This window comes from Bubalus bubalis, chromosome 8, assembly GCF_019923935.1.
Source record: "Bubalus bubalis isolate 160015118507 breed Murrah chromosome 8, NDDB_SH_1, whole genome shotgun sequence".
Lineage (NCBI taxonomy): Eukaryota > Metazoa > Chordata > Mammalia > Artiodactyla > Bovidae > Bubalus > Bubalus bubalis.
In genome coordinates this window covers 61,565,567-61,578,644 of record NC_059164.1, presented here as the reverse complement: position 1 = coordinate 61,578,644, position 13,078 = coordinate 61,565,567, and the positions used below count along the sequence as shown (strand labels likewise).

At 34.6% G+C, this 13,078-nt stretch overlaps 1 protein-coding gene across 2 annotated transcripts in view; it reads right to left on the bottom strand.

Annotated features, from left to right (window-relative positions):
* Positions 1–13,078, bottom strand: part of DPY19L2 (dpy-19 like 2) — an 86,243-nt gene that overhangs the window by 16,599 nt on the left and 56,566 nt on the right. Inside the window, exons 14-17 of one of the 2 annotated variants that reach the window (XM_006071044.4) lie at positions 12,564–12,665; positions 11,160–11,231; positions 8,605–8,651; positions 2,014–2,038 (exon numbers count right to left, since the gene is read on the bottom strand). In XM_006071044.4, the coding sequence (XP_006071106.3) occupies positions 2,014–2,038; positions 8,605–8,651; positions 11,160–11,231; positions 12,564–12,665 (246 nt within the window). The remainder of the gene's footprint in view (positions 1–2,013; positions 2,039–8,604; positions 8,652–11,159; positions 11,232–12,563; positions 12,666–13,078) is intronic. The other variant, XM_025291188.3, reaches the window with a different exon arrangement.

The following is a 13,078-nucleotide window of genomic DNA, read 5'->3' as shown; positions in this document are numbered from 1 at the left end:
CTCAATTGACATGAGTTTGAGCAAGCTCTGGAAGTTGGTGATGGACAGGGAAGGCTGGCCTGCTGCAGTCCATGGAGTCACAAAGAGTCGGACGTAACTGAGCGACTGAACTGAGCTAAACCAGATAAATTTATTACCTTCTGTCTTCCTTGCATACGTGCATCCTTTGTCTTCAGATAGCTATCCCTCTATATACATTTTAAAAACCCTTCTCCAACTACCACATCCCCTCCACACAGATTTAATCACTTCTTTTGTACTACTTTTATATCTCGCTTTGTCATTGCACATATACTTATATGTTCTCATTTTTTCCTTTACTATATACCTTCATTTCCATAGAAGTAGAAACTTGGTGTATAGTAGGCACATAATAAAGACTGAATGGATAAACATACAGAATTAACACAAAAGAGAAAAGTGGGCAAAATAAGAAGAAATGGAGAAATGAATGACAATGAGAAGGTAGCAAACTAATGTGAAAAAGGGAGGCAGAAACTTAAGGAATACTTATGGAATTAGGTGGTTGCAGAGTGAATGACAAACAGCATAGATTTTGTTGCTACACTGCCCGGATTCATAGTACTTGGCTCTACAAAGCTCAGCTCAGTCTAGCTTTCTGACTTTAGGCAAGTTACTGACCATCTCTTTGCAACATTTTTTTTGTAATCTGTGAAATAAAAAGTAATAGTATTTACATCAGTGGGTTGTTGTGAGAATGAAAGTATAAAAGTATGTAAATAACTACCCCCCCACCCCAACCAAAATACCTGGCACATAGGAAGCAGTCAAGTGCTGACTACTCCTCTAAGAGCGCTGGAAATGGATTGGCAGTGGATAAATTGAAGATTTACTGCAAATTTGCTGTGAGACCTTAGGTGAACTGTTTCATTTCTCCAGGTCTCCAGTTCTTGGCAGAGACTCTTTGCTTTTATTCCTAGAAACACAGCAAGATTCCACTTCCCAGCTTCACTGGCAGTCAGGTGTGGCCATATGTCTGAGTTCTGGCTGTGAGCAGGAAGCAATATTTGTCTCTTTTCCAGGGCTAGCTCTTACAAAGCCTCCAGTGTGCAGTGTTCTTTTTTCTTTGCTGGCTTGTACAAATCAAGCCTGAAAACCACATGTTAAAGACGGCAGAACCATAGGTGGAAGGAATCTGGGTCCCTGAAACACTGCTTGTTGGAGAACCACCTGCTAATCCGAAACTCTGGTTTTAACTTTATGTGAGCAAAGAATTAAACTTCCACTGAGTTAAGTCATTTTGATGTTATCATTTAACAGCTAATATCACTTAATTAACATGACTTTCTTATTTGCAAAGTGGGAATAATATTATGAGACTCAAACAGCACAGTACATGGCACATAGGAACTATTCAAAACATCTCGTTTATCATCAGAAGCTATTCCTGTTAAGTTCACAATCAGTTGTCCTTTCATGTAAATTTGACCTGTCCCTTAAGACTCAAAGTTCTATTACTTAGGAAATCATATTTCTAGCCCATGCTATTTTTTCTCTTATCGCAGAACAATTTAGCACCATAAAAAAAAGACTATCCTGTTTTGTTCTCCATTGAAAAATTAGATGTATCTGAGAGCAGGAACACTGCTATACTATCTGTTTTATCCTATAACACTGCTAAGATTATAACTGATTGACCATCAAGTCTGTGTGTGGCAAAGTCACCAGTCACAGTACCTACCCTGATGGCCCACAGCTGATTGGCTCAGCAGGCTAGAAATTAATGTTTATTATTGTTGAATGAATGAATGAAGGTAATTTAATTTAATTATACTCAGTGGTCATAAATCAGCTTTCTAGTTGTCAAGTCCTTACCACTCTTCAAAATTGAGAGCAGCTTAAAGAGTGGGAAGATCAGCAGAAATTTACTATCAGTATTGAACCACTTTAGCACTGCTGATGGTGTACCTGCAGCAAGGTTATACCTTTGTGAGTATCCTTGAACTTAAATATAATACACAAATCTAGCAGCAATTAAAATGAAAGCTTTACCTCACCATGTTCAAGGAGCTGTTTTCTGGAATAAAACAAAAATATTCTCTATTAACTGACTGTTCATTATACTATGATTATATCAGAATGAACCTCCACTTATTTGTTCTTATGTTTTAAATAAATTAATATATAAATAAAGCTGTTGGATAAAAATTACTAAGTTCTACCAAAAAATTACTAAATTAGATAAAAATTACTAAAAACAATGGAAATTTAAAAGGCATGATTTATAGTCATTCTATTTAAAGTATATCAAAATGCTCTTCTTTGGTTAAATGGGTTAAATTCGGATAAAATGAGTATTACTGATTGCTAAATACTCCCTTTGGAGAAATAAATAATAAAAAGAGTGTTTATTAAATATTCAATCACACACATATATTATGCTTTAGATAAGCACTGCTGTGACTTTTGAGTTATTTTTATTTTTCACAATTATAAATATGAACATCCTTGCACTTAAAACTCTGTAAGCATCTCTGAGTATTTCCTTAGGATAAATTTCTAGAATAAATTTTTTGGGTAAAGCATATAAATATTTTTAGTTCCACAAAAGTTGTTTTACAAATTTTTTAAATATTTACGTCTAAAAATTTACTAAAATTTTATGGCATACCTACTGTATTCCAGACACTGTGCAGTGAACACAGTGCGAACAGAACAGATCCTGTTCTTATTCTCCACAGTTTGTGTTAGATTGGGAAGAGGTGCAAGACTGCTTATTTTACTTCCCATTGTAAAGACAATAGTTCACTTTTATAACAAAGCTTTGTAGTATAAAAGGCCTTCTCATATGGATTTTGGGTTTGGCAAGAGAAGTAAGACAGTATAAATATGAAAGTATGAAGTATAAGGAAGTTCAGGGGCACACACAGATCCAGAGATTTAAAAAAAAAAAAAAAAGAGTAGTGAGGGGAGGCCACTTAGAAGAGGACTGAAATCACTACATTATTTTGCCACCGCTGCAGCTCCTTCCTGACTTCTGCAGTCAAGGGTGGAAGTGGGCGTGGATGGATGGGTTCCCACACGTCCAGAAACCTGTCAGTCACAACAGAATCCTGTAGTGAGTGACTGCATGTAAGGGAGAGGCCTGGTAGGTAAGTATTATAATCACCAAAGACCCCAACAATAACTATGGATACAAATAAATCTAGTAACTAATTTAGAATATCAGTATACAGTCAAATCATGAGAAACAAATAGGATGGAAGAAAAACACTAAGATAAATGAACAAATGAACTCTCAAGAAAGTGTTAATATAAGTAATAAGAATATTAAATGAAAGTTCCAATTATTACCTTCACAGATGCTTAAGAGAACACTGTATCCATACAAATAAAACAAGCTGTAATAAAAAAGAGCTTTCAGAGATAATTAAAAAAACTAATTTGCCAAATTTAAAACCTCAAAAAAAGGTCAAATAGCACTGTACACAACTTAAAGTTGTGTTGAAGATGCATTCATGAAATTCTGAGAAGAGAAAAAAGAAATAAAAAATATAAATATAATAATAGATGATCGAAAAAGAGAGGCTAAAGCAAAAGAGAGAGGGAAAGAGAATATCCTTTGAGCTAAAGAAAAATTTGAGTGTTCAGATTAAAATTTCCATGAATAATTATATAAACAGGGCAGAAACTTTATTTAAAGAATAACAGCTGAAAACCTGCAGCTCTGGAGAGAGATATGGACATTCAAGTACATGAAGCTCATAGGTAACTCCCCACACACACTGCAAATTCACTAGATATAATAAAACCGTCAAAAGCAAAAAATGAACTTCGAAAACAAAAAATCATCTCATATAAGGGAACCCCTGTAAGGCTATCAGCAGATTTCTCAACTGAAACCTTGCAAGCCAGGAGAGACTGGGATACTTAAAAGTGCTCAAATAAAAAAATCTGCCATCTAAGAATACTTTACCTAGCAAAGCTGTCTTTTAGATGAAGGTGAGAAAGACTTTCCCAGAAAAACAAAGTTGAGGGAGTCATCATCACTAGACCTGCCTTATAAAAAATGCTAAAGAGAGTCCTTCAAGCTGAAATGAAAGAATGCTCATTAGTAACATAAACATACACGAAAGCATAAAATTAGCTAGTAAAAGTAACTATATAGTCAATCTCAGAATACTGTAATAGTGGTGTGTAAATCACTTAACTCTAGTATAAAAAGACTGAAGCATTAAAAAATAAATATAGCTACAATAATTTGCTAACTGATACACAATATAATAAGACACAGATTGTGACATCAAAAGCATAAAATGGGGATGAGAGAAGTAAAAGACAGAATTTTTATATATAAATGAAGTTGAGCTGTTATCAGCTTAAAATAGACTCGTAACTCTATAAGATGTATTATGATAACCACACAGCAAAACATGCAACAGATATACAAAAGATAAAGGAATCAAAGTATACCACTATGAAAATCATCACATGATGAAGAAAGGTAGCATGAAAGGAAGACAGACACTACAAAACAGAAAGAAAACAAGATGGCAAAAATAAGCCATCCCTATCTATCAATAATTACTTTAAGTATAAATTGATTAAATTCTCTAAAGATAGAGAGTGGCTAAATGGATTAAAAAAACAAGACCCAATCATGCTGCTATGAGAGTCTCATTTTAGTTTTAAGGATACATATGAAGGATACACACTTTTAAGTGAATGGATGAAAAAAAAAATTCCACTAAAATGGAAGTGAAAAGAAAGCACGGGTGAGCACGGGGTGTGTGTGTGTGTGTGTGTGTGTGTGTGTATAATCAGGAGAAACAGCCTAAGTTGAATAATGTAACAAGAGGTACAGGATATCCCAGGATATCCAGATCAGGCCTGTTGGAAATTTATTATCAAACCTTTGAGGATGACATAGCACTTTAGATGATCACAAAGATCTAGGCTCTTGATAACATATAAACTTTAGATAAAAAGTCCCTGAGAGGTCTCCTTCCCATCTTTCTTTGTTACTTGCATGTGTCCTCAATATGCTTCTAATCAGTATACTTTTCCTCTGCAGACACTACACCCAGAAAAAGTCCTTCCTGGCATTAAGGGACAGAAAACTACTGAAACTGGAAAACCTGACTCTCGATCAATGCTGCTTTCAGAGGAAGTTCTTGATCAAAAGGGAGAAAGAAAAAAAAAAAATGGAAATTTCAATTAAATAGGAGTTGGGATACAAGAAGGGGGAACTTTCATGCCCTGAAACAGTAGAGGAATCCAACAAGAAGAATAAGGATTCCTCTTCTTCCCTGGCAAGTAGTCAGCCAATGAAAAGCCATGAATTTTTTGTTTACTATAGCTCTCACAACTTTGTTTTCCCTTCCATAAAAGTGTTCTCTTCTCCTGGCTGTGCAGGGACTTGCATATGGCTCACCATGGTGGTAAACCTCAAAGTGCAATCCTCTGCTGATCCCCAATAAACCCAATTTTGCTGAAGAAATTATCTGGCAGTCCAATTGTTTTGTTAGGTCAACAATGAATAAAGGAAATGTGGCATGTGTGTATACTCTAATACAACAGAGTATTATTCCACCATAAAAAAAAAAAAAAAGAAAAACAAGGAAATCCTGTCATTTGCAACTACATGGATAAACCTGGAAGGCATTATGGTATGTGAAATAGGGCAGACAGGGAAAGACAAATATTTTATGGTATCACTCGTATGTGGAATCTAAAAGTGATCCCCAAAAACGTAAAAGAAAGAGCAGAATGGTAGCTGCCAGGGTCTGGGGACTGGGCATAATGATGTGATGTTCCTTAAAGGGTATAAGCATTTAGTTATAAGATGAAGAAATTCTGAGGAAGCAATGTACAGCATAGTGACTATACTTGATAATACTGCACTGTATACTTGATATTTGCTAAGATGGTAGGCCTTAAGTATCTACACACATACAAACACATTAACTCTGTTAGTGGATAGATGTGTTGAATGTGTTAATTAACTTTGTTGTGGTGATCACTTCACAACATTTATGAATATCAAATCATTGCATTATCTACTTTACACATATTTATTTTGCAAAAAAATATGAAAGAGAATATAGGGAACTATTTTTATGATACTGATGTGGGGGAGTATATCTAAGCACAGAAATTAACAGAAAACAGAGAGTGTACAGTTGTGATTGTATAGAAATTTTAATCTTCTATAGAGCAATGACCATTAATAAGTTACAAACTGACATTCTAGAATAAAGCCTGTTATACACATAACAGACAAAAGATTACTGTCTATACTATAAAAAGACACCATAAATAAATTTTCAAATGGACAAAATAGAAATACAAATAGCCAACAGACATATGGAAAGATGTACTTCACTGGTAAAGATGTAAAACTTCACTTCACTTTGTAAAATGAGTTACTTCTTAAAAAACTACCAGTAAGAAAATGTGATTAAGAAAACTTAATAACATTGGTGTTCATAGACATGCAGAGAAATGGACACTCTCACCATTATTCTCTCAGTATCTGTAAAATATTCATAGCTTATGATCCAGCAGTCACATTTCAAATATGTTAAATATTCTAAATACTGAAATAAGTGTCCAAATGAATGTGTATAAAGTTGGTAATTACACATAGCATTGGTTGTTATGACAAAAAGAGAAATATAATCTAAACATCCACTAATGTGAGAATGGCTAAGGACATGATAGTCACTCGTGATAATGAATAAATAAAACATGGGGACCAGAGTAATACCAGTAAAAAAAATACATTGTGCTTTCAGAAGTATTTTCTGAAATGATACATACTAAGCCATTTATAAACAGCACTAATTGAGGAATACATCTAAGAGATGGGAATATTTCTTCTTTTCTTGATATACTATTTTTTCTGATTGTATCACCATAAGCATACAGTTGGCCCTTGAACGACACAACAGTGAGGGGTGCAGTTGAAAGTCTGAGTATAAATTACAGTTGGCTCTCCGTATACTTGGTCCCTCTGTATCCTGAAATTCAACCAACCACAGATCTAGTAATAGTGTAGTGTTTATTACTGTAAAAAGTCTGCGAATAAGTGGAACCATGCAGTTCAAATCCATGTTGTTCAACAGTCAACTGTATTATTTTTGTGGTTTAAAGGACCCTTCTTCCCAGATACCCATAGAGAGCCAGAACTTACAGGAATGTAATCATCAAGAAACACCTCATTTCCACCAACTTGCCCCTCAAGTCCGTCCTCTACATGGTTGTTGTTGTTTAGTCACTAAGTCATGTCCAACTCTTTCGTAACCCCAAGGACTGTAGTCTGCCAGGCTCCTCTTTCTCTGTTCATGGGATTTCCAGGCAAGAATATTAGAGTGAGACATTTCCTTCTCCAGGGGTTCTTCGTGACTGACAGGTGGATTCTTTACCACTGACTGAGCCACCATACCCTCTTAATTTTTTTGAGACAGAGGCCATGTATCACGGGCTTCCCAGGTGGCATTAGTGGTAAAGAACTCACTGGCCAACGCAGGAGATGTAAGAGACATGGTTTTGATCCCAGAGTGAGGAAGATACCCTGGAGGAGGGCGTGGAAACCCACTCCAATATTCTTGTCTGGAGAATCCCATGGACAGAAGAGCCTGGAGGGCTATAGTCCACAGGGTTGCAAAGAGTCATTCAAGACTGAAGTAGCTTAGCACACTTGCCATGCACCCCTTCATCTTCTATTATTCAATGAAATATCTCAAGTCTCTTAATGCACTCCTTATATGAATAGTTTTCAGAGCTCTAAAAACATTGTTTTTAGAATGTCAAGACATAGCCTCTGGGCTCCATCTGACCAGGACAAGGTAGAGTGGATCTATTAACTCTCTTGATTTGGAAACAATTTCAACAAATAAGATTTTACCATTTCAAGTATAAGATTCTAATTAGCTCTTCTGGCTACCATACAAAGTTGTTTACTGAAAATATAAGCAGAGGGCATACGGTTCATGGAAGCCCTGTGCACTAATTTTACAATTTTCCTGTAAATATAAATTGGCCTAAAAAATAAACTTTATTAAAAAACAATAAATTTAATGGCTATATGTACAAATATAATGCAATCTGAGTTAAAATTTTTTCTCAGAGGAAGTTTTCCTCACAATTTATTCTCATGTCCTATAACAGTGTGTGCTTTGGTTATATTTTGCTTGTATTTGTTTATACCATAATTCTAGTGACTACTAAAACCACAAATAAATGTAATAAAACAGTTTTAACCATAAATGTAGGAAAAACTATTCCATGAATACTCAGAAAAACAAGTTGCTTTCTCTGAAAGTTAAAAAAAAATCACCAAAAATAACTTCAGCTTACTTCTGTTTACTGACTTTAAATTGGAGTGGTATATGAAATTAAACCAATTTAAACTTTGAGTTAATTCACAAATATAAATCCTTAAAAACAAGCCCAAATACATAAAAGAGACACAGCCATCATACAGTCTTTTTTTTTTTCTTTCCAAGAAGAAATCTAAGTTTGGTTCATGTTTCCTTTCATAATCATAATGGTGAAGTTTAATGTACATTCATTTGGAAAACTGATATTATAGTAAGTTATTTAATAACTGAATATTAAAAACAACTATGATATAATTACCTTAGATAAGTGTTTGCACACAAGACACATAGAATATCACGAAAAGCCTGTGAACAGAATCAAATTGATGAAATGTCTAAGGAATTAAGTGATATTTAAAATGCCCTGATTCATTAACAAAGACATCCCTACTAGAAAGAAGTATTTTTATTGTTAAAACAAGTCCTTGGGAACAATTTAGTTCCAGCTCTGCCTTAGGAAAGCAGTATCTTGAAGTTGTAACCTCCTTTTCTACGACAATAAAAGGTACTAGAGTAAATCTTTCAGGTCTAAAATTCTAAGGTTTATATATGGGTAACTTCTGACTGGAGTTTAAATTTATATTTTACTAGATGCAAGTGAGCTGTAGTTGGGGGACTGGTTTCCACAAAGGAGGCAGGTTTCTCCAGGTATTTCAGAGGCTATTTTATGTCGAACTTTTAAGAAATTAGGACTCTCTCTCTATCTCTGTCTACAAAGACTATATTCCTACCTCAAACTCTTGATTATTATAAAATTAGCTGTGGCATACCTGCTTCCCTGGTCTACCTCAGCCTGAAGTGACTGCTACAGAAGGCTTAAGAGCACTTATCAAGATGTATCAGCTAATGATGAGAGAGGGAGAGAGGGAGGAGTAAAGATGAGTATGAAGCTAACGTTGGCCAAAGAGGTTTCAGCAGCATTTACAGACAAGAAATTTACAAGAACTTAAAATTTTGTACTCTGCATGATATGTGGCTTATAACTCACAGATAAACATTGAAAAAATACATAATAAAATTTGGACTCAAATGTTAAATATAAGTTTAGAATTTTTAACTTCTCTCATTGACCCAAGAGCATCCTGCATGGAAGAATGTTTCAAATAACAAAAATGAGGTTACACTCCTTGTGACAAGCAAAAGCCTATTCAAAGGTACAGACAACAGAACGCACACATTCACAGGAGTCTAAGATTCAGTAGTGTCATGGTAGAATCATACTACACATGTCTTGCTCCTTTCCTTCCCAGAAGAGATTTCACACAAGTGAAAAGTTAAATGAACATCAGAAATATCCCTGATGTGGAAAATAAGCCATAACAGGACAAATAAAGACTGAGGCATTTATGTGGATGCAAAAGTGGAGTTAAGCTTTAATGGCTGCAGGGATGGTTATGTCTGTGTATACATGTGGGGATGTTATATCTGTGTATACTGTATGTTACGTCTGTGTATGTGTATATATGTGTATACGTGTGGAGATGGTTATGTCTGTGTATATGTCTGGGGATACGTGTGTCTGCATGCTGGCTACTGCACAAACATGGTTTGAGCTGTGGTATGTTTGGGGGCTAGTATTACATTTATGAGGCTTTATATCTTTATTTTTAAAATAGTTAATAGTAGATCTAGCTGTCATTTTCTCCTGTGCTGGATATTTCCCCCACTGAATAGTTAATTCTTGCATTAGTACTTCCAAGTGGGACCTCAGAAGAGTAACAGAAGCTGACATGATGGAATAGACAAACTGGCTAATAGAGAAAACCTGCAACTCGAGCTAGGCAGGGTCAAAGCAAGGGAGAGCAGCAAACTTGTGTGCGGTTTACTCACTCCCTCTCATCACCTCTGTCTATCCTGACTCTTTCTTTCCAAGTGGTGCCTAGGGAACTAGACCAGGGGTGAAGCAGCACAGATGTAGAGGGAATGTCTTTCTCACTCATAAATTAGTCATCTTCGATGTGAAAACAAAATAATAAGAAATGCGGGAACTGAAACTACATAGAAAGATAGGCAATTTGACTTTAAATATAGAATACTGACTTCAACAGAACCAGCTGAAGCAGAGACAACTTGCTGTGACAGTAGAGAAATAATGTTACTGCTATCTGCTAAAAGCATAAAACACCTACTGACTAAAGGCAGGGCAATTTTTCAATAATATAAATAAAGATGGTTCAAAATTGCTAAAAACTGAGGACCCACTGTCTTTAACCAGGCTTTCAGATAAACTACTCCCAGACCAAGAAAATCTTCCAGTAGTATTTTAAACACTAGCTTTTCTATGGTGATAATACTATCTTTTTTTGTGTGAAAACAGTGAACAGTAGAGAATGATATTTTAATGGCTATACAAATTTCTATTCATGTTTCAAAATGGATCAAGACTTCTTCGAATGTGTCTTATTTTGAAAGAGACTGAAAATGTATTCTACTTTTCTTTTTTAGTACTAATAACAATTGCAATTATTTAATCATTTGGGAAATTATTTGTTTATTGTTCCCACTGGATCAGACTGTGAGTTTCAAGATAGGGTGGACTTGTCTTATTTATCCCAGTGTACCTACAGTGTTAACATAGTTCTTACCAGATAGTGGGTAACTGACATATTTCTTTTGAAAGAATAAATAAAAATATCTTTTCTAATGTGGCAGATTAAAAACTCCATATAAAGCGAGATAAATAAAAATCTGAATAAAAAAAGGTTTTAGGGAGGGGAAGAGTCATCCTAAAAGTAAAACAGAATCCTGAGCTATTAGCACTAACCTAAATCCTTGTCTTAAACCCAAAAGCAAGTAAAAAAAAATTTTAAATACCTTTTTAAAGATAAAATAAGTAATCACCACAATAGTTGGAAGCAACAATGTCTTTGAATATCGCACTGGCGTCTGAAATATAGCAAATTATTCAAAATATTTTTTATTAAATTTTATACTAATATACAAGTCTATGTCAAATTGTCACAATGAGATTTCTTAAAGGTAAAAGATATCTTTGTCATTAACAGAATATATATTATCAAGTTTCATATTCTAACATAAGAATCAAAATTATAATGACTTACACAAATATATCAAAAATTATGATAAAAACTATTAAAGCAAAATTAGCTATGGATATTATTTTTTCCTTTCTTGTGTTTTATCTTTCCTTTATTTATATAATAGTAAGTTTTAAAATGTGTGTTTATTGATCCCTGGGCCCTAGATTATCACCTCCTGGGCTTTAAGTTTCTATTATTTTCATTTGTGAAACTATAGGACTAACAAGGGAGAAAGACTAAGTAATTACTGTGCTTGCTTGCTAAGTTGCTTCAGTCGTGTCCGACTCTCTGCGACCCCATAGACGGCAGCCCACCAGGCTCCCCTGTCCCTGGGATTTTCCAGGCAAGAATACTGGAGTGGGTTGCCATTTCCTTCTCCAATGCATGAAAGTGAAAAGGGAAAGTGAAGTCGCTCAGTCATGTCCGACTCTGTGCGACCCCATGGACTGCAGCCCACCAGGCTCCTCCATCCATGGGATTTTCCAGGCAAGAGTACTGGAGTGGGGTGCCATCGCCTTCTCCGAAGTAATTACTGTAAGTATAAATAAATACTGAAACAAAAGCAGCAGCTAAATAATTCTCATGAGTTGTGATAGGGAGTGAGTTACCACTTAACTAAATGATATATTTCTTAAAGGCAGGAACCAAGTTATTTAACTCTTTGTAGTCCTATTAAAAACTGCCTCATAGATAATTAATGGTCAATAATTGTTTTTGAATGAATGTATGACTGATTTGACAGATAAGAGAATAATATATGATTACTAGCATATTTACTTGGCAACATTTTATTATAAAATTTTGTAATATTTGAGATATTAAGTGAAAGAAAATTGAATTTTTAAAAAATAAAACAATAATTTGGGTTTATTTTTCCTGAATGCTCTCATACCTCCAACTGACCTAGATTATGAAAAGTAACTGAACTGCAATAATAGTAATTGACCATAGGTCACATCCTGTGCACTTGCCCTGGTAGGGGCCATTGTTTACTGATTTTACATGTAAGAAACTAGATGAGAATGGCCATATTATTAGCAAAAGTTATCATAAAAATGGTAAGAATAAATAAATTGGGTGTTTCTAAATAAAATTTTTGAGTTTCAGATTAAAGAGAAACTTAAGAGCAAGAACTCATCATACCTGTAGAGGAAAAAAATAAAAGAATCATTCATACCGCTTTTTCCATGAAGTCAAATTCAGGAGCACAGGTGTAAATTAAGGTATCAAAATCTGTATATCTTAAGATTCTGGCGGCAATAAGGTCACTCAGGCGAATCTGGAAGAAATATTAAAATTATAAAAATAATTATAGTTAATAATAATTGGTTTGCTGCAGCAGTAATAATGTCTACAGAGAAGATATATCCATGGTACATGGATGCCCCTTCAAGGAAACAAAAAATACAGTGAACCCCATTATGTGCTGAGTTATGAAAAAAATTGAAAAAAAAATAGAAATATCAAGAGAAATGAAAAGGAAAAAGAAGTCAGGAAAAATAAGTAAATAAGATGATAATACAAAGAATGAGCTAAAATCAACACTTGCTGGGCAAAAACCACCATGCAGTTGACCATGAAATTTCATGATCAGATCATTTATCAAGAACAAAACATTTCATGTTAACCCCTTTTACCACATATTGTAAATCATTAACAAATTTTCTGTGTGTTGTCATTTTCACAAAGCCT